The 22,511-nt window shown below is 34.4% G+C and overlaps 1 protein-coding gene across 2 annotated transcripts in view; it reads right to left on the reverse strand.

The window, feature by feature from the left end:
• LOC138696895 (U2 snRNP-associated SURP motif-containing protein) overlaps window positions 1-9,611 on the reverse strand; it is a 65,561-nt gene extending 55,950 nt beyond the window's left edge. Inside the window, exons 1-4 of one of the 2 annotated variants that reach the window (XM_069822365.1) lie at window positions 9,485-9,611; window positions 9,135-9,251; window positions 3,301-3,394; window positions 549-747 (exon numbers count right to left, since the gene is read on the reverse strand). In XM_069822365.1, the coding sequence (XP_069678466.1) occupies window positions 549-747; window positions 3,301-3,394; window positions 9,135-9,251; window positions 9,485-9,508 (434 nt within the window). In that variant the 5' untranslated portion in view covers window positions 9,509-9,611. The remainder of the gene's footprint in view (window positions 1-548; window positions 748-3,300; window positions 3,395-9,134; window positions 9,252-9,484) is intronic. The other variant, XM_069822366.1, reaches the window with a different exon arrangement.
• Window positions 9,612-22,511: the final 12,900 nt, after the last annotated feature.

A 22,511-nucleotide genomic window follows, 5' to 3' on the forward strand; every position in this document is an offset into this window, starting at 1 on the left:
AATGGGTGGGACATAGTGAATGGTTAATCCAAAAACCTGATAATCCGTATTATTAATTTTTATGGACTCAGATGAAGCCACTTTTAGAAATGCAGCTAATGCACTGCCGCTCGTGAATAATGTATTTAAATAGAGGCTTTCAGACACAGCCACAACTACAAAATCAGTTGTGCTGCAAATGCTCTGTGTGGTTGGGTTTGCCGCTGGTGTGCAGAATGTTTAACAGATGAGTGGATAATCGAGGTCCTACTATACCTTACACAGAATGAAGAAAAAAATTCGCATAAAGAATTTAAATTAATATAATTTTTAATAATATAATCAATCAATACCTTTTTGCAACATTCCTTCTGTCAAAAACTAATTAAAAATTACATTAAAAAAAATTGTAAATTTTTTGTTTTCCAACACCTGCTTTTGGGACCATTTAACCATTTTGCTTAACTGTAAATTTTTCACGTAAAAAATTACATTACATAGCATAATTGCAATTTTTTCCACATGTATCTTGTCAGACAAGATATGCTTACAGAACTTCAGCTGCTTACATTTTCAGCTCTTCTTTGAAGAGTTCCAAGTTGCTTTTCTTTTTCTCTCTGTCGCGTTTCTTTCCTGGACGATCAGGTTTTCGGTCACCAAGCAGTCTTGCATATTCTTGTGCACGCTCTGCAGTTGTCAGTTTATCTGCCAGCTCCGTAAGACGAGATTGTGGTTTGTATAGTTTCCCTTTTTCTCTCGTGTCTTCCTCTGTAAAAGAAACGATTGAGAATGAATATTGTGACAGCCCCGTCAAGACTCGATCACGCGTCCCACAGAGGGCAGGGCACGCCTGGAAGGATCGAGCGACATGGCAAATGAAGTTGCGCACACATCTACTTCCTAGGGCATGTGCTGTGACGAAGGGAGAGGGGAGAAATCCAGAGAAGTCTAGATAGGCGTCATCTTCTCGGCATCTGTAGATTGATCGCGAAATCGTAATTTCTCGAAACTATGGTTCAGTAATAAATACAGGACGCAAGGAGAAGAGAATTGTCAGCAAGCAGTGTGTAGCAGTGAAGCCAGCTTCGAGACCGGAGTTCGACTTGAGTGTTTGTCCGCGACTGTGCGAGGGTCCAGGTGGGAGCAACGCAGTTGGAAGACATGAGTTCGAGTGCAGTGGACTGTCCCCAGAAGGCCTGAGTTCGAGTGCAGTGGACTGTCTCTAGAAGGCTTGCGTTCGATATACTGTGAACTTGAGTGAATGAGCTAGAGGAACTAGCCAAGGCAACGAACTGTGAACTGAGAACTGACAGTTCTGTTTTGTAAATAGTGCTTTGTGAACATTAATTAACTTCATTTTTGTTTTGTTACCGATAAGCTGCTATAATTTAATGTGTAACACTTTTATTAAGCCGCCAATGCTTATCTACTATAATAGTCATTTACATGAATAAGATTTTTACATGAACGTTTTCGATACCATTTTTTGTATCATCTTCAGATGCATTATAATTAAAATTAACAATTAACATTTGTAAATGATTGAAAACCTAGCCATTGGTGTGTGTGTTCTGTGAACTTCTTTTCGTGATTAAGTGTGTGATACATTTATGGATGTGGCTTGTACTTGTGTGTCTCTACTAGTAATTAGTGCTAATAGTAATACTAAGCTTGCTTAATATCACTCAATTTCTAAAATGCAATATAAAACTTATAGTATAACACCAATATAAAAACTTTTATACAAGAACACTTGTTTGGTCGTTTTTGCTATTCTGTCTTTGAGTTCTGTTGTGTCTTGCCTTTTAATGGGGCGATTATAACTGTTCTCTCTTTGTTTTTATATAAACTTCATAATACTAAAATGCTGAATCGTTGTGTAAGAAGCAATTTGTAGAGCAATTTGTAGAGAACAGTTATAATCGCCCCATTAAAAGGCAAGACACAACAGAACTCAAAGACAGAATAGCAAAAACGACCAAACAAGTGTTCTTTTATAAAAGTTTTTATATTGGTGTTATACTATAAGTTTTATATTGCATTTTAGAAATTGATTGATATTAAGCAAGCTTAGTATTACTATTAGCACTAATTACTAGTAGAGACATACAAGTACAAGCGACATCCATAAATGTATCACACATTTAATCACGAAAAGAAGTTCACAGAACACACACACCAATGGCTAGGTTTTCAATCATTTACAAATGTTAATTGTTAATTTTAATTATAATGCATCTGAAGATGATACAAAAAATGGTATCGAAAACGTTCATATAAAAATCTTATTCATGTAAATGACTATTATAGTAGATAGCATTGGCGGCTTAATAAAAGTGTTACACATTAAAAAACATTAATTAATTGAAAAATGAGTTCTATTCAGTCAATACTTAACATAAAACACAATAAAACATGTTATAATAACATTTACACAGATTTAAAAACAAACGTTTTCGCCAATTTTGATTGGCATCTTCAGGTCGTGTAGGTCGAATGGAACATGTTATAAAAAGTGAACACTTGGTATATGACGTTAAAAACCAAAGTTACAACTGTAATATCACTTAAAAACAGAGAATAGAACATAGCAAAAAGCCTCCACGATGTGTGAAGAATCACTGTGTTGAAAGAGGCGTGTGTGAACCAAGGAAACAGCAAAACTCTTCTGTCATTGCAGATACAGTTTTCAAGATAGATTTGAAGATCCTACGAACAGGTCGGTCGTGTGGCCGTTATGGAGAGCAGGAAAAATCCTGTAAATTGTAAGGATAGAATGAAAGAATATTTAGAAGCATTTAAGTATTATTTAAATCTTCTAAAACAGTACTTACAAAAAATGGAAGAACGTCTTGAAATCCATGAGGCCGGCGATACGACTGATCTTTACATTAAGTGGTAGCGTATGGCGAAAACTGTATATGTTGCACGACTATTGGATGAGTGACCATTACTTGCGTGTGATTTTAAACAGCGGGTTATTTGAATTTGGGTATTGTTCGTTTTTCATTTTTCAATTAACATTGAACTTAACGGAACCAATATGCCTTTGAAAAAACATTAAGATTAGCAGTACATTGTTGTTCTCAATAATTCAAGTAAATTGTCATTGTCGTCTGTGGAGTGCAATAACGAACACTGTGTTACTGTGTGGAGTGGAAATCCCATTGTTGACGGGAGTGTTTACATTCAATTATAGCAAGTGATTATTGTTGTTTTGAATAAAAGTTACATTCTTGTTTGAAATAAAAGCTACAATATCATCACGAAGTTTTTGAACTGTTTAATCAGTATCGAACTAAAGTATAGTGAAACACTTACGTCTTCTCCCAGCATCGTATGTACCAGCCTTCACCCACACTTTTCCAGCCTTACTAGGCGTTTCCTGGAATGTTGCCACAAATTCTTCAAAAGCCTGCACATAAAAACAATTGTGATATTAAAAACATCCGGTTTCAAAATAACTTACACAACAAATGCATAATTACTTAATACAGATACTTCTACTCTTTTAAAAGTAGGCATTTCTCTGCTCCCTCTAATAAGCAGTATGGATTACATCAAATGTACTAATTATGTCATCAACTCATCAGACTGTTTCCCAAACCTCGAGTATTAGAATTGTAGTGTCCACCCTAATTCCACATTAATTCTACAAGTACTTGTTTTTTAAATAAGGATATAGCAATTGCTAATTTAAAATTTAGTAGCAGATAACGTCAGTGCATCCTCCCCTCCCTCCCCCCAATGTTTCTTTCTAGAAAGATCTTTCTAACGAGTGTTTGTTATAAGTTACCTAGGGGAGACCCGGGCAAAATGAATAACCTGGGCAAAGAGAATAATGCCTATTTCTTAAAAACGCCAACAGGCAGAGCTTTCTTCTATGTTGGGGAAGAATCCCTACCAGATTTTGCTGCTGGAACTCACTTATCATCATTCTAGCTAGTAAGAGAAGAAGTCAGCGTGTGTTTAAAGAAAACTGACTGTTTTCTTAAAATATTTCAAGGTAAGAGAAACATATGTACAACATACAGTACTGCAGAAACTCTTTGTTATGTGATAGTAATATATAGGTGTTAGAATTAGTTCTAAAATGCCGTACTTACGAAGAAGATTATTGACGTTTATGTTTGTATAACCTTAAATGAAAAGCGAAGTGGCGTCTGCGGACAAAGTGGATAACTTATCCACTATATAAGTGTCAGCTGTATTTTTGTATATATTTGTCTATTGTAATAAAGCGTGTTAGATCATTTTACATAGTGGAGGCATTAAGTCACACTAATTAAATTATAAATCAGCAACACTGATCTTAATTTTTACTTAAAAAGGTCGTAATGTGTTTTCAGATGGTTTAATTTTTCAAGAGGAAGACGGAGCAAGCCAAATGGTCGGAAGAAGACATGAAGAAAGCACTTGAAGAAATAAAATCTTCCAATCAGTGGTTCTGCTATCTGGCCATACAACAATAATGTGTTTGTTGATGAGTTTGCTCTAGATGAACTTACAGATCACCCACTTGAGACAGAAATCAGCGAAACGACAGCTGGCTCAGATTTAACAAATTCTGCGGTGCCAGCTTCTTCAGCGGCTGAAGAAACAGTTAATGCTCACTCAGAATCAACCACCTCTGCAATGTCGGCATCTTCAGAGATTGACGAAATATTCAATACATCAATTACACTCATTAACATCGTGTTTATGTGTTGATTTAATTTTATTATCAGTGAATAGAAATTAAATAGAAAGATGAAAATGTTATAGGGATATTCACTTTGCCCGGGTTAATTATTTGCTTTGCCTGGGTACCTGGGCAAAGCGAATAATTAACTATATTTTCTTTCTTAAATCATATCACTCTCCGTAGGTACGAGAAACGAATTGCTGTTTTGTAGATATGTGGACAACATGTGTCACAACCAAAGTCATGAAGTTTTTATTTTGGGAGCACCAAAATATAGCCTGTGGCATTGTTTATTCTTAGCTTATCCACTTTGTCCGGGTTTCCCCTACCACTCTAGAATGATAAATAGATGTGTGTACACATTACAGACAAAATTGTCAATGTTTTCATTGTATTAGTAGGTATTATTGTTTTTCTATGTTACATTTCATTTACAGCCACTTTAACTGCGAAGGGGCATACTATGACAGCCTGTTAGAAATGGTACATTGAATTTCATTTTGTGTTGCCAACAGCAGCCAATCTAAGATATGTCCACCATCATCAACTCTGTGAAACAGTGTCTATATCTATACATTTACAGTTGAAGTAAAACCAATTCGACACAAGTCTTAAAAAAAAGTTCCCTAGTTATTCTATGATCCAAGTAAACAAAACTCCTATCAGATTGACCGACCCTGAAATTTGAACCCAGGACCTAATGCGAGCCCACTGTCATTATTACTATAAATAACATGTTCCCACTCATAAAACATAAGTTCATGAATAAGTGTAAGTATACTATACAATTCTTCAGTAAATCATTACTGAAGTGAAAATAGATTCGCAGTATGTGGGTAAATGTTTCAATTTAAAATTTAGAACACTTCTCCTAAATTTTAAAATGGAACATTTTTAAAATTTAGAACACTTCTCCTTCACTGTGGGCTGAAGCAAGTAGATGCACTATCACCTTTACTTTTTAACTTCGCTCTAGAGTATGCCATTAGGAAAGTCCAAGATAACAGAGAGGGTTTAGAATTGAATGGGTTACATCAGCTGCTTGTCTATGTGGATGACGTGAATATGTTAGGAGAAAATCCACAGACGATTAGGGAAAACACAGAAATTTTACTTGAAGCAAGTAAAGCGATAGGTTTGGAAGTAAATCCCGAAAAGACAAAGTATATGATTATGTCTCGTGACGAGAATATTGTACGAAATGGAAATATAAAAATTGGAAATTTATCTTTTGAAGAAGTGGAGAAATTCAAATATCTGAGAGCAACAGTAACAAATATAAATGATACTCGGGAAGAAATTAAATACAGAATAAATATGAGAAATGCGTGTTATTATTCGGTTGAGAAACTTTTATCATCCAGTCTGCTGTCAAAAAATCTGAAAATTAAAATTTATAAAACAGTTAACCTATATTACCTGTTGTTCTTTATAGTTGTGAAACTTGGACTCTCACTCTGAGAGAGGAACATAGGTTAAGGGTGTTTGAGAATAAGGTGCTTAGGAAAATATTTGGGACTAAGAGGGATGAAGTTACAGGAGAATGGAGAAAGTTACACAACGCATTGTATTCTTCACCTGACATAATTAGGAACATTAAATCCAGACGTTTGAGATGGGCAGGGCATGTAGCACGTATGGGCGAATCCAGAAATGCATATAGAGTGTTAGTTGGGAGGCAGGAGGGAAAAAGACCTTTAGGGAGGCCGAGACGTAGATGGGAAGATAATATTAAAATGGATTTGAGGGGGGTGAGATATGATGATAAGAGACTGGATTAATCTTGCTCAGGATAGGGACTAATGGCGGGCTTATGTGAGGGCGGCAATGAACCTCCAGGTTCCTTAAAAGCCAGTAAGTAAGTAAGTAGAACACTTCTCCTAATGGTTGCCAGGTTTCGAATCTTTCTTATACAGAACTATTTATGCATAAGCTTCTCTGTGCGAAATGAGTGATGTGAAGTGCTGAAATGCAGGTATTAACATATTACTGGTCATATACACTGCCCAACATTGAAACTGCAATAAGAAAGATAAATTGCTTTACAAAGCTTTATTAGACTCTCTCACAATGCAGGTCTCCTTGACTCTGTAGTCAGCATGATGCAGTCACCACAGAGACGTCACTGGACAAGTACAAAACAAGGGACAAAAAGTCAGTTCCATGGATGAAAAGTATCCATGATCATATCCTTAATTAACTTTTGCCCTCACCCAACTCCACTCGCCAAAATCTCAAACATCCACGACCGAGATTCTTTAGTTGCTCGAATTCCTTTACCATGAGTAATTACACCACATAACCACCCAAATAAACTACTCATTGAGACTGTAACAGGTCACTAGGCCTAAAACTGGAAAGGATGAAGATGATGATGATGATGAACAACCCACCACAAGCTTCAATCCAACTTTCAAGTAGGACTATAAGCTTGCATATATAGTCAGCAATCTGGATTTAAAAAATTTAGTCTACTAACGGATAAGAAATGACAATAGGTGTGTGTGTGTGTGTGTGTATATATATATATATATATATATATATATATATATATATATATATATATAAGAGATGCATAACCATAATAAGCCTACTTCCTGCATTACAACATGAAAGATAATATCACAGTCTACTATATACAGTTGCGAAGCTCAATATGTAGTAAAAATGCAAACATGGGTAGTTGCCCACCACTAGGATCGCTATTATCGTCTCATCATCACAGATCTCTCCTAGCAAATGACAAAATATGTTACACTTTCATTGTCGTGTTCTTTTGGAAAAATTAACACCTTCCTTCCATTATTGAAATATTAAATGAATAAAGTTCATTTATTATTTTAATGAAGTATATTAAATTCCACCATAAACTCGAAGATACCTGCAAGAAATAGGTTAATATTATTTTTGTTTGTGCAAAACGAACTGAAATCTACTATAATCGCTTCACTCATTCAAGATTATAGCGATAATGAACTATGAAACCAATAAATATTAATTTGCATTTCCCTTTACAACAATAATACAATAACAATAATAATGGAAATATGAATTAATGGGAGTAACTTACGTGTACCGGTACTTGTAGTGTAGGCTTACGTAGTTAACAAAGTGGGATGAGGTTAAGCAATAATCACACCAGAATTGGAAATAAAACGTGATCAATAAATTTTATTGTAACAGACTTTTTCTACGTCTCTAGTAAAGTAACAAATAAAAATAACAACAAAATTAACAGCTATAATTAAAAACATATCCTTTGAAAAAAAAAAAGTAGGCCTAAGTTGTCTGAAAATGTACAATTATTCGAGGAATCTGCTGATACAGACGTAGAATTAGTGCAAAGCTTTTGTTGCTCAGCTGCAGGTAATAATAGAACTGGTTTATTTGAAACATAAAATAAAGTTGGAACTGCATTCCAGATTGATTAATTTTTGTTTTCATTCATAAATTGTGTGTTTTCGAAATGAAGAGAGCAAAACTTTATATTATTATAAAGGAATGCTTCATTCTTTGTCATTAGATCTTCCCTCCACAAGCATCAATGCGAAATACGCAACGACCTAGCACTCGATGGAAATACGACTCAGTCAAGAGGAGTAGAATAGAATTCTACTCCTCTTGGACTCAGTCCACTCTAAATCCAAAGTCGACCGTGGACAGTCTATTGTTTCTAGTTGCTAACCGCTTGGAGCGCTTTATCGCGAGATTTGCAAAAAAATCACCTCAAGCTTCGCGACTGTATATAGTAGACTGTGATAATATGCAATTTCTTTGAAACAATCATTTTTGGAGACATTCATTTTCTTACACGTATAAAAGGTCAAGAAGAAAATCTGGTAATTACGTGATTCACGTTGCTCAAGAGGAAACTTTGGTAAATAGGAGTTTAGGGGACAGAGCATACTCGTGTTAGGCCTATTATGATTTTATAATTTCTGATACTACTGAAATAATGGTCTTATTCGTAATGGCCCATACCTATATTGCAATTTCTTCTAAGCTATTCTATTGGATGTCGCCTAGCAATGGTCTAATGTCACAGATTCGTATATGCAAGGCATAACAAAAGCCTAAACTAACCTAACCTAGCGTGGGAGTACACTAGAGTGAAACTTTCGTAATGGCACCTAAGTTATGTTGATATGACTGAGGAGAGAGCTCTAAACAATTGAATGAGTAAAAGCAGAGTATGAGGAACTAACTAGGCCTATATATTATAATGAATTAGCCTATACTCATATACAGTTTAAGATGAATCTATGAAATGATAAAGAGTCATGAACCATCATCAACACGAAATGTTGAGATGTATGGTAATGATATTACTACCTAATCATGTTTCAGTTGTAGACAGAAAGGAAAATGAAAATATCTATCAATGACGATCCACATTAAAATAACACATGATTAAAATTAACGCATTAAAATAACACTAACTTCAGAATATGCTTTTATCAATCACGCTTACCTGAGCTGCTGCTTCCTCTTGTTCCTTTTTACGCTGATCTTCCAATTCTTTCTTAGACATCTGTCGTTTCCCCATCGTGCCGATGGAAAATGCCTTTAACTTCTGCTCCGCTATTTGCTGCATTTTAAAATCGAAAAAAAAATATTGATATTAGGCCTATGTACTACAAACACTTGTATTCATGGATCGGCGATAGAACATAATCTAGTCTATAAGCCATGCGCATATAATTCACAATGAACCATTATGTGACAAATTATCAAGGTCGTAGTCTGATAAACCTTTATCAAATCACTATTTCTACTATATCGTTACAGCAATAAACAATTTTATGTTGTAATAAAATTCACCTTCATCAACGCTTTATCCGCCATTTTCTTTCAGTATAATGTCATTGTAGCCAACATATTTATAGGCTTATTAACTTAACCAATGTCTACGTGGGCAACGATTTTCACTAACGTATAAAATTTCCCTTTGAGCACAGAAAGCGTTATAAATAAAAATAGTAAATACTGATAGTGTTCTATAATATAAGGAGGAGCATTAAATCAAAACGCTTTTAGTCCATCCGTGAACGAATTTCCCCCCTTTCAACAGTGTTGAATCTATCTATGTTATTATTAATTTTCTTCGAAAAGCACTTTTTCTTTTGTATAAATTAGCTTCGAAATACGGCATCTGGTCAAAACAACTCGAATGCACCACTCCGTTGGGGACAAATTGCGTTTTGACAGAGGCACTAGAGATTGTATATTATTATTCAGCAAGTGTGGCGTATTTTTGTAACGGAAATTTGCTTACACTGCACAGCTGTGATGTTTTTCAACTCTTTGTTATATTTTTAAGTGAGGGGTCTTTAACCGCTATAAAGATGCATGGGGTGGTGGAGTTCCGTGATTCTTTGACAAAGGTCGGCGACGCGGTCCGTGCTTGAGATTTTCCCCAGACTCGTTTAATTTTCCTTGTAAGACTCGAAATATGACGCCTTGGTGGCTTGATCGTTAATGAGATGCCCCTCTTATCTCAATCAGGCATCAATTTGACTTGCCGGGTCTGTACTCAGCTCACTGGTGGCTCAGTATACCTCATTAGCAATGGTACTAGCAACTACAGTACGATTATTTAGTCCTGACAGTCGCCGGAGATGTGCGCGTGGGACAGGCAAGTCCATTTAGTTACGCCAAGGGGTGTTTGGGTTATTCACTCGCTTGCCTTACCGACCGCTTGCCCTATCTCTACTCCGGAACTCTCCCCACTCCTCCTATTATTTCTCCTCTTTCGCGTCGCTGAGCTGTCAGGACTAAATCGGTCTGTACGAACGTTAAATGTCCGTCAGAGGCTGTTATTTAAGACCCACTCCCAGGTCATTTATACCAGAAGTTCCTCATTATTATGCTGAGACCAGTGGTGTTATTCAACCAGTTCGCACGAACTGCTTGTTAAATTTGTCTCAGTTTGTAGAACCAGTTGTTTGTTTTAAGGGAAGACTCCATTGAAAATTATGAAAATTTTTTCCAAATTTTTTTATCTATTTCACTTATTCAGAATTTATATTTTCATACCCCAAATGGATTCAGCTCAATTCTGATTACAAATACTCGTATGTTTACACTTTTTAAATTAAGGCTGGAAGGGGGCGTGGAATTTAAAGAGCTGTCAAATTTGTTTTTCATCGAATAATTCTTTTTTAAAATTTCTGATAATGAATCTAGTAACTTTTTGTTGGCTCCCTGAAGTTACTAGATGAATGTAGTGGAAGAGAATATTAATTTACATAAATATTCATTTTATTTTCAAATCTATTTTTCTGTGTTCATTTTTGTTGATTCAACACCAACTTTCTTATGCCAAATATTAATCAATCTGGATGAAATTTTTACTGCAAGTATTTATGAGGTAGCTGCATGTTTCTATGCATTTATTTTATTTTAATTACTTCACCTTTCATAAACGACATAGAATAAGTTCAAAACCAAGCTCTCAGACTCACTACTGGTGGAATCAAAACAACTCCAATAGATTCTATGAGATTCCTCACTAATATTAACAGCATCAAAATGACAATAGAAGAAACAGCACTGATTCAATATGAAAAACTTATCAGATTACCAGGAAACAATTGGCATTCATACAGTCCTCTCTGTAGATTGAAAACTCAAAAAAGTTTCATATCCATTGTTCAAGAATTAAAACAGAAAATCAATATCCCGAATTTAAAAGAAAACTTACAAATTAAACCAAACCCTTTAACTCTATTAAATATAGAATATAATCTAAATTTAACAGAAGAAATACTGAAATCAGAAGTAAACACTGAAATAATGAAACAATTGTCTTTAGAGACAATTAATATTAGGTACCCTCCACAAAACTGGCTTCATTTATACACTGACGGATCCTTGATCTCCAGAGAACAAGGTGCCGGTGCAGGTGTTACATGCTGTCTCTTCTCACTTTATAGATCTCTTGGATATGGAACAACAAGTTTTGATGGTGAAATCATTGCAATAAGTGAATGTCTCAGGAACCTTCTATGCCACATCAATAAATTTAGGAATGCAGTTATATTGTCAGACTCCAAAGCAGCTATTCTATCAATCGTCTCTAAACACACACCTTCATCTCAAACAGCAGAAATAACAAAAATGCTCTCTCAATTAATATCACTCAATAAAAGAATTGTATTCCAATGGATACCATCCCATTGTGGAATCCTGGGAAACGAGAATGCGGATGCTTTAGCAAAGAAGGGCAGCACTGCTACTTACAGACCTGTTACTAAATCTACGTATTACTCTGTGAAGAGATTGATTAAATCTACATACTTAGACTTCAACAAATAAAATTTGATAACTCAATCCCAAGGGAAAAAAATGGAACTCTCTGCATCAAAATCCACAGTTAATTCCCGATTTACCATGAAAATCGTCTGTAGCTGCATTTAGATTGGCAACAGGCCATGATTGTTTGGCCAAACACCTGCATAGAATTGGAATATATCAGTCCCCTAACTGCCCATTGTGCAACTTAAACCAAGAAATGGATTCGGAACACCTCAAAATCTGTGCTTCAGTGGCTGGTCATGATAATATCTTTGAAAAATATTGGAGTGCAAGAGGTCAAATGACTTTATTATCAAATGCCTGGCATTAGAAAACAACAACAACATTCTTAAGTTAGATGCCATGGAACTAATCTGCAGCACATATAAGGATCACCTTCAAATTTAGGCTATACAGATAGATCTCTGTACCCTGATGATGGGATTTCAGGAGCAGGGTATTATATTCTAAAATATCAAGAAAGTTATTTCATACCATGTTCATCCTCCTCCAGTCTTGACACTGAATTGCTAGCTATTGATGCTGCTCTTCAGTGTGCTACTCAAATTTCTGAAAAATCCATTTCCATACTTACCGACTCCAAGGGGGCTATATTTAATATAATCAAATATGTACCAAACCTATACGCACATAGAAATATTCCAATTCAGAAACAAACTAAGTAAACTAAAAAGCTCCAAAAGGAAATAACATTTCAATGGATGCCTAGTCATTGTGGTATACCTGGAAATGAGAAAGTCGATAACATTGCAAAACAGACAACATATTTGTAACAAAGACCTCTTCAAGTGATATCTCTATCCAGTGCCTTTGCTTCAGTAAGGTTTCATTTTATAAACCTATGGATCAACAATTGGCTCTCTTCTGAAAAAGAAACCAAATGACTTGGAAATGTACAAAAACTTGCCCAGATATGTTCAAACATTTTTAACAAGAGCCAGAACAGGTCACATTGTCATACAATTGTACCTACGCCGATTTCACCTTTTTGATACTCCTACTTGTCTGTGGTGTAATAATCATGATGAAGACCTGGAACACGTTCTTTTATACTGTCCATCCATAAACCACAAAAGAAGTAAATTAAAATCATTAGTACCAGTTGCAGAAAAGACAGCTCTGCAGTATATATATTGACTACACCCCAACTCTGGCTACTAGCAACAGGCATCTATAATGAACACCGATCAAAATACCCCTCATTTCTCATGAAAAACAACAACTGAAAAGACTACAGTGGACTTTATGTTGTCAGCAAATAGCTGCTGGATACATTAAGGAGATTGATTGATTGATTTACACAACATCCCACATCATTTATGTTTTCAAGAAAAATAATTTTGTCAATATGACATTTTGGCATCAAGAAAATCCCAAATTCAAAATTTAGTATTTTTTTTTTTTAATTAACGACTTAAAAAAATAACTGCTCTATATTCAGGATCCTTGTGGTCACCCTCACTGAAGGTCTGATGATTTAATCAAATCCTTCTCTCAGAAAGGAAGAACATCAATTTAACAAGAAATTATCGAGCCTTTTAATATTCCAGAAAGCATAATTTAAATCAATGAAAATACAGTGATTATATTTATTATTACATTCTGTTTCCTGTCCAAGTGTTCAGGCATTCAGGACGGGAATATGATATGCCTGCAACCTTGCATCAACCCAATATTAATTAATACCGTATATGCTCACGTACTTTGCGCCACCACGTATTTTACGCACCCTAATTTTTAAAGGATTATTATGAACTTTAATTTTGATCCGTGTATTTTCCGCACACACTTTACATGCAATTTTTTTCTCAGTGTAGTATGAATTTTCTCTCCCTAAATTCCATTGCCATTACTTGCATTCCATGCCATTGTTCATTGACCAGTACCCAACTCAACTATCGGTACCCGTTTCAAAAACAAACCCTAAATAACATTACTTCAACACTGATGCTTGTTCTTGTAAATTGCCCATAAGGGCAATGCTGTGACAAGTTTTACTGATCAACAGGTATTGTGCAGCTATCACTGCAACATGAAAAATGCATCGATCAACCGCCTATAGGCCTATAAACTCGTACAATGTGCTCAATTAAAGACTTCCTATTGAGAAAGCTACGTCTGTTATGTACTTTGCATTCATTATGATTGTCATATACCCATTTAATTATTATTTATAATTCAAGATTACCAGTAGTCTTAGGTGACAAAAGTACTGTATTCTTAATTACTATATAGCCTACTTGAATGAAACCCAGATCAAGAAGTCTAATTAAAAAAATTCGCATATTTTACGCACCCCAATTTTTCAAACAGCCAGAATAGATTAAAAAGTGCGCAAATTACGCAAGCAAATACGGTATACCATAACATAATAGTAGTAGTAATAATAATAATAATAATAATAATAATAATAGTACACACAATTTAAAATACCGATAATGTAAACTGTGAACAATTTTAATAATAATCCACCTTGACAAAATTCTGCTACTTTAAACTAAATAGAAGAATTTCCATGTGTCGGATACCCACTTCAGTGCCATTTTATTTCAATGACAACAGCTATCACCAGTCCCGCCGGTCGATCGTCCTTGAGAACTTCGTTCTTCGATTGTCGCTTCCCTCTGAATCTCCACATCCCTCTGTATATTCCCTCTACCACCTACGGTAATACTGGAGATCACCGGAAGAGAGCTTTATTCGTAATCTTCACTTCCACTTATGAGACAATTAAGCCAGGAGATAATGGGGAAGGATTGTCATTTTCTTTCCCCCTCCTTGAGGAGATGATGAATAAAATTACACAATTTTACTTCGTGAAAAATTTTATTTTGACTAAACAACTTTAAAAAAGAGAAAAAGATACCGGGAAGAATTTTGCAAACTCGGCGGTCTCAGTCATGTCTATTACTTTTCTGCACCCCCAGACAATGAGTAATACAATTCTGAACATTCCTTAACGTCACAAAAAATAAATCAAATTCCTACACTTCTAGTTTGTACTTTGCTTATTGAGAGATGGTGCAATGCTTTACTACATACCTGCAGATGGAGTGCATCTGATATGCTCAGGCATTCTGGGGGTGTCACATGATCCTTTCTTATTATACAATGATATAACATCTTCATCAATAATACTCTCATAAAACAGATTTGGGAAGCCCCACAGAAAGAACAACTTGGCCAGCTCTTTTATTATTTACAGTTATATATATATAAAGCTGCACAAACTAGAGAACCAGAGGTTCTGAAATTCCCTAGAAGCACAGATTTATTTTTTCTATCATCGAAAGCTTCTAAAAGCCATAAAAATGTGCATATATTGGCCATTTATCATGCATTCAATTAATAACATCATAAAATATTAACTTTGATACAAAGAGGTGAACCTAAGACTGATCTAGAAATAAACTTTCTGACAACAGTGTCTTTCTTATTCAATGCTATGAGAACATGTGCTGTAGATTGTTAACAAATTCTTCATTCTATGCCACACTAACTACGGACCATTATAGCCATGAAGACAGGATTTTTTATCACTTTTTTTATGCTATATTACATATATGTTACTACAAGTTAATAAAAGGCAGTGTATCATTGTATCAGATTTAATTGATGTATTTTAATTACATTTTACTCACCATTTAAATGCTTATAAAACTTTTTAATTCCAAGTGCCATGTTCTAATTACAGGCGAAGATGTTACTCTAGAGATTTTTTCAGTCTCAATACTTTTATTTTGTCCTACATCCCAAGGTGTTACCAGTGGCGTAGCGTCAATGTAAGCTAAAAAGCTCAGCTTCCCCAGTTAATAATAATTTCATAATAAACCTGCAGTTTATGAACAAAATTACTTATTAATTTTAATAGATTTTATATTTATGCGTTAAATATTGTGATGCGGCAGCTCAGGATGATTTGTGATGCAGCAGTAAACAAAAAGCCTGCACACACCAGCTTCCAAGCAGACTGGTTTCTTTCACTCATTCTTCTGTGTAACCCAGCCCGCAGATTATTCATCCCTTTCTAACTAAACTACCCTGGTCGCAAGGCACGGAAGAAGCTAGCTTTTACATTGAAAGTTTCCAAGTTATCCCTTTCGTGAGTTGTGTTCAGTTGAAGTGTTAGTGTGCATTGTGGCTGATATAATAAATAATGAGTGAAATAACAGTTCCTGACACCAATTTACTTGAATTTTTAGGACAATTCTATTATCAAGACTGACTTACGAACAAAAGTGCGATTTAAAAGACAAATGACCGTGTCTATTTGTCAGAGATATGTGTAAACCATGAAATCATATTTTACTACGTACTATTTGAGGTCATGCCTTATTGGTGTTACTTACGAGGTTCCAACCAATCTTCGGACTGCTGACTTGACATTGACTACTATTTATTTTAAGACTATATTTTTGTAATACGTTTTCTCATATGTACATGAAAGACAACTTGAGTTAGCTTCCCCTGCTCAAAATTTCATGCTACGCCACTGGGTGTTATTTTCCTGAGAATATGATATGGTGTAACAGTTTCTATCAATCAAATGAATGAAAGACACAAAGAGGAAATCAAATACATATTAAATTAATATACCACTACATTGAGAACACCCCCAGTAGTTATGTCTATCACAAATATTACAGAAATTTCCACACACCAAACCATAGGCTCGGAAATGAGACGACCTTGTGTGACTATGAGTAGCCTATACTGCACTTACAAATTTGATGTGGAAAGTTAAATTTAAGTAACCGTGTCCAGAAAAGACTTGAATTACAGCTAGGTATGTGAAATTAGAGTAATTTAATTCAACTAAATAACGATTCCAAGAAAAGTCACATATTATGTTCAGCAGCAAGATCTGTGTTAAAATCGAATAATTCTTTGAATTACTTACAATGTGTACGAAGATATGAATTTTATTCTGTAATGGCACCATCTATAGAAATTATTTAATTGACATGTTAATACCAGTTTCATTTTATGTATCAATATATAGTAAATCATTTACAATGATACACAAAGTATCCTTGTTTCAGTTTAACACAGGAATGTCAAAACACAGTGCGAAATTTTTGCATTTAACACACACATGAAATTCTGTTACTATGTTATAAAAGCGGAAAATTAAAGCAAACAACATACAACTATACACAATAAAAGGTATAGTTCTTAAGCATCTTTCCTACCATCGAAGGTGGACACACAAATTTGCAATGACAAAGGAACATTTTTCTGACTTAGAACATATGGTACTGGTTTGAAAAATGTGTCCGCAGATTTATTGAACAGTCAAGAATTATTATGAACTTTTAGAATTATATATGTTCAGATAATTAAATGTAATATTTTCACTTACCAATAAAAAGTTACACACATTTCATGATTGGTTAGGACTTTAAATTAAAATTTAATTAAATCTGCAAACACACTGCCTCTTTCATTGTATTGAATTATTAAAATTTCCTACTCTATTTCTTATATAGGAGAAATAAGTCACTATACCAGCATTACAGATGTAAGGACTCAGTATGAATCCATTACACTCCCTTTTTTTTTTTTTTGTAATAGAATACTCTTGTTACATTCTCTGTGTGCCAGATTAAAAAAAAATGATTTACTGAAGTTTTTTTCACAAAACACGAAACCTATACACAAGACTACTGGGAGATTTACACTGGTTCGTTAACATCACAAGTATGTTAATATTATTAGTTATTAAAATAAATTACCTCTCCCGTTAGAACTGTAATTTTTAGACTGTAAACTGAATAACCAAAATTGTGATAGGCCTACTCCGAGCTTCATTCTATGCTCTCAAGGAAATGCTCAATTAAGAGACATTAATTTTCTGGAAACTTATTCCCATTCCCATTCATTATTATTATTATTATTATTATTACTATGTATGAAACCGAAATATAATAATATATTGATGTATTTAAGACAATCATACATGTAGGCCTATCGAGAATTATTCCATTTTGAATCTTGCATACACCACTTTTAACACTTGAATATAATTAATTGATGAACTAGTGGACTTACTCGTGTTAAATATGAAATATCTGTCTGATTAATTATTAATTAATCTTTATCAGCTATACAATTTGTATGTATTTTAAAAATGATTAAACAATTAGTACTCCATAATGTGAGATGAAAAAGTACAATGAAAGGGACTTTTCAATTAAGAAATTCGATAACTTCACTTTAAAGCCCAAAGTACGGTTTCTTGTTGCATTCACTATGCAAGGACCACAAATTTAAACGAAATATCCACCAAACTCAAGTTATGTGATTTTCTGATTTAATATAGGCCTAAATTAATTGATATTAATTTCCAATTAAATCAAAATAAGATAATACAAACACTTCTTTAACAGACTTCAGTTCGAAAATAACTCTAAAAGCTTTGTCTTACTACATTCAATATGCCAGATGTATTAGAAAGCACCATCACAGTCTACTATATACAGTCACGAAGCTTGAGTTTTGAGGGTGCTAGAAACAATAAACTGTGACGGTTCTATTTTTGCATTGCCTGTAATGAGGCGATATTAGCGATCCTAGTGGTGAGCAACTATCTAATGTTTGCATATTTACTACGTATTGAGCTTCACGACTGTATATACTAGACTGTGGCACCATAGACAAGTTTTGTTACAAATCGTAAAAGAGAGGAATATGGAAGAATTTTTCTTAATTCATTTTACTTCATTTTGAATCCCAACAGACAAGTATATAAGGTTTCGTGTCTGAATGAAATAACACACAACTAAAGAGTGGAACGGCTTTCCAAACATGAGGCTATAACCATCCAATTCAACATTACCCTGACCTGTTACATATATTAGATTGTCAGTACCCTTATTTCCAACATTAAATAAATATTTCAGCAAGTGTACAATTCTGTGAAGGAGCCACAATCAATAAATATGAACTCTTATAATATTTTAAATTAATTATCTGAATATATATTTTAATGAATCCCACTTTTGATATACTTAATGCAATTTAATAAAATGATTCAATACAAGAAATGAGAACTTACAAATGCAAGACGAGTAGTGTATTTTTCTTATAAAGTTGTTCAAATTAGAAAACAAAGTTTAATTTTCTTTTCTTCTTAGATAAGCAGTCACGATTTCTTCAACAAAATTAAACCTATATATAAAACGTATATAGTAACTCTTAAAGAGATAGGTTTGGAAGTAAATCCCGAAAAGACAAAGTATATGATTACCGGTATGTCTCGTGACGAGAATATTGTACGAAATGGAAATATAAAAATAGGAAATTTATCTTTTGAAGAGGTGGAGAAGTTCAAATATCTTGAAGCAACAGTAACAAATATAAATGATACTCGGGAGGAAATTAAACACAGAATAAATACAGGAAATGCCTGTTATTATTCGGTTGAGAAGCTTTTATCACCCAGTCTGCTGTCAAAAAATGTGAAAGTTAAAATTTATAAAACAGTTATATTAGTTATATTACCGGTTGTTCTTTATGGGTGTGAAACTTGGACTCTCACTTTGAGAGAGGAACATAGGTTAAGGGTGTTTGAGAATAAGGTGCTTAGGAAAATATTTGGGGCTAAGAGAGATGAAGTTACAGGAGAATGGAGAAAGTTACACAACACAGAACTGTACGCATTGTATTCTTCACCTGACATAAATAGGAACATTAAATCCAGACATTTGAGATGGGCAGGGCATGTAGCACGTATGGGCGAATCCAGAAATGGGAGGCCGGAGGGAAAAAGACCTTTAGAGAGGCCGAGACGTAGATGGGAAGATAATATTAAAATGGATTTGAGGGAGGTGGGATGTGATGATAGAGAATGGATTAATCTTGCTCAGGATAGGGACCAATGGCAGTCTTATGTGAGGGCTGCAATGAACCTCCGGGTTCCTTAAAAGCCAATAGGTAAGTAAATATAGTAATTCTTAATGATATGACTTGAATAACATTCATATAATCTGAAGAGACCTTCCTCATATTCTTCCATATCAATATGTAATAACAAGAAGTTTGCAGTATATTTTATATAAATCTGTGGTCCTGAAACAATTTTAAAACTATAGGCAATTTCACACACATTCCTGGTGGCCCCCTTGGTGCTATTCGACAGGAGTAGACTATGTGTGCCGGTACCAGGTTTCCCATTCTTCATCATCATCATCATCATCTTCATCACCCATTCCCTACACTACACAATCATTCACCCTAGTACTTGACGTAACTCTTCACAGATACACATCATGCATTACGCGGCCCACCGACCAACATTACTAATGCACAGTCTGAACGATCAGAAGAAATGATCTCACTGAAAAATATTTATGTACTTAAAAAAAATCAGTTTAACAATATTCTCTTAGTTATTAGTAACTGTTATTAAAAGTCAACATACCTTTATAAAAGCAGTCGTCTTGGACGGCCTACCTAAGTAAAATATTTCCCTTGAATAGAAACTTGAAATGTTTGTTCCACGGAGAAACACAGTTATTGCTTACCTGCTTACATTCAAACTTCATTTGAATAACATATCTGAAGAAAAATATGATGTTCCAATTCTACTCATCTACTAAACACTATCAGCAACAATAAATATCAATGGAATAAAATTATTCTAGATCATTATGATCATTTAGTTTAAATTTTCCAAGAAAAACTGATTTCTATTATATATAAATACCGGTATGTACTTAGTACAAATAAGATCAGTTAACAAGATTTTTTTTTTATTTTGTTACGTACATGGGATCTGTTTATAGAGAAATATTAAAAAGAAAAAGACTAACAACAGAGATATAATTTATACGTACAATGGTAGCTCACATGCACTCAAATTTAAAATAATGAAGTTAAAAATATAATATGAACAGTGAGTGTTATGTGAATATATATAAGTGCATGAATTTTAAATTATTTTCTTAGGTTATGTAATATTTTTATACACAGACGAATTCTCCATGTTCACTACTTTAATATAGAAGATCTGCATTGATAGCATTGTACATAAATCTTAATATTCAAGGTTTGTGAGAAACTACGATGCGAGGAAATCATAATGTCAAATTCAGAGTTATGTTACTTAAATATTCTCAAGTCTTTCACTAGTAAAATTTTATTTGCTCTAAGTACATAATTTCAAAATAATTCTTAAATACACCATTTTGTTACAGTACGAACTAAATTATCATTAAAGTAATTGTGAAAGGCTCCACGAATTTCAGTTACAAAGTGAAGAAGGAAAGGAAGATCTTTAATAAATACCATGAATGGTTTACAAAAATTACAACAGAGAAGTTTTGACAATGATGAATTTTTAATTACGAACATGTTTGAAAAAAATATATATTTAGTGGCAGGTACTAGACTTCCGTCATTCAGCTAGCATCCCCATCTGAAATGTAGTTCTTTTAGCCACCCACAGCCATGGTGCACCCTTGATGCACCATTGGAAGGTAGCTACAAAGCACCGTATGATGATTAAAACCAAGCACTATGTACCAAAGCCAAAGATAAAAAATGGAGCATTTTAATAAAAAAACCAGAAATTATTCCAGAAATCCCACGTAAATCTGCAGTAGCAAAATTCAGACTGCTTACAGAACACGATTATTTGGCCAAACACTTGAATAAAATAGGAATTTACACAAATCCAAATTGCCCTCTATGCAACAAAGAAGAAGAAATGACTGAAGATCATCTCATAACCTGTGAAGTTCTACCTGATGGATCCACCACAGAGAAATATTGGAGAGCAAGAACGCTAATGGCTTCGTTGCCAAAGCCCGGCATTAGATAACAACAACAACACAAAGCACCGTATGGTGATTAATGGAGCACTGGTGTATTATTGGTAGGGGAAATGGGAGTACCCTGCAAAAACTTACTGTCAAGCACAATTTTTGTACACCACAAATTCTAATTGAATCTGCCAGGACTCGAATCCAGGTTACCAGCAGGGAAGTCGATGCTCTAAGTCAGTGGTAGTCAGCACTCACTGAAATGGATATTGGGTAATGAGTGTATCAGAAAATGCACGGTGGTGCAAAAGGGAGAGGACGAAATCTTTCTTAGCTGTTGTGAGCCATCAGTGGAGGGTAATCTGTAGCTAGCAGCCGAGGACTCTATTTGCCGCACTGTTAAATATTATCATGTCGTAATTATGATAATCGCGCTGTAATTTTTAGGATTGACAGATAAATGTCTAAGGAAAGCATAGAAAAAATTCGAAATCAAAATATTTTTTGAAAGTGAGAAAAAAAATACTAACTTCGAAGTGTCCTGTTCAAAATAGACATTGATATCCTCAAAAGTTGGTAAACGGCAAAATTTTTTATTTTTCACTTTAGATGGGGGGATCAAAGCGAAAGAAATGTTCAGAAAGAATGGAAATTAGTTTTAAAATACAAGTGACTGCTATTCAAAATCTTTACTAGTTTCCGAGTTACGGTGAATTAAACAAAGTAGCATTTTTGCCTGGCGGACTTCCGTATGCAGAGTGACTGAA

Source organism: Periplaneta americana, chromosome 3 (assembly GCF_040183065.1).
Source record: "Periplaneta americana isolate PAMFEO1 chromosome 3, P.americana_PAMFEO1_priV1, whole genome shotgun sequence".
NCBI classification, from domain to species: domain Eukaryota; kingdom Metazoa; phylum Arthropoda; class Insecta; order Blattodea; family Blattidae; genus Periplaneta; species Periplaneta americana.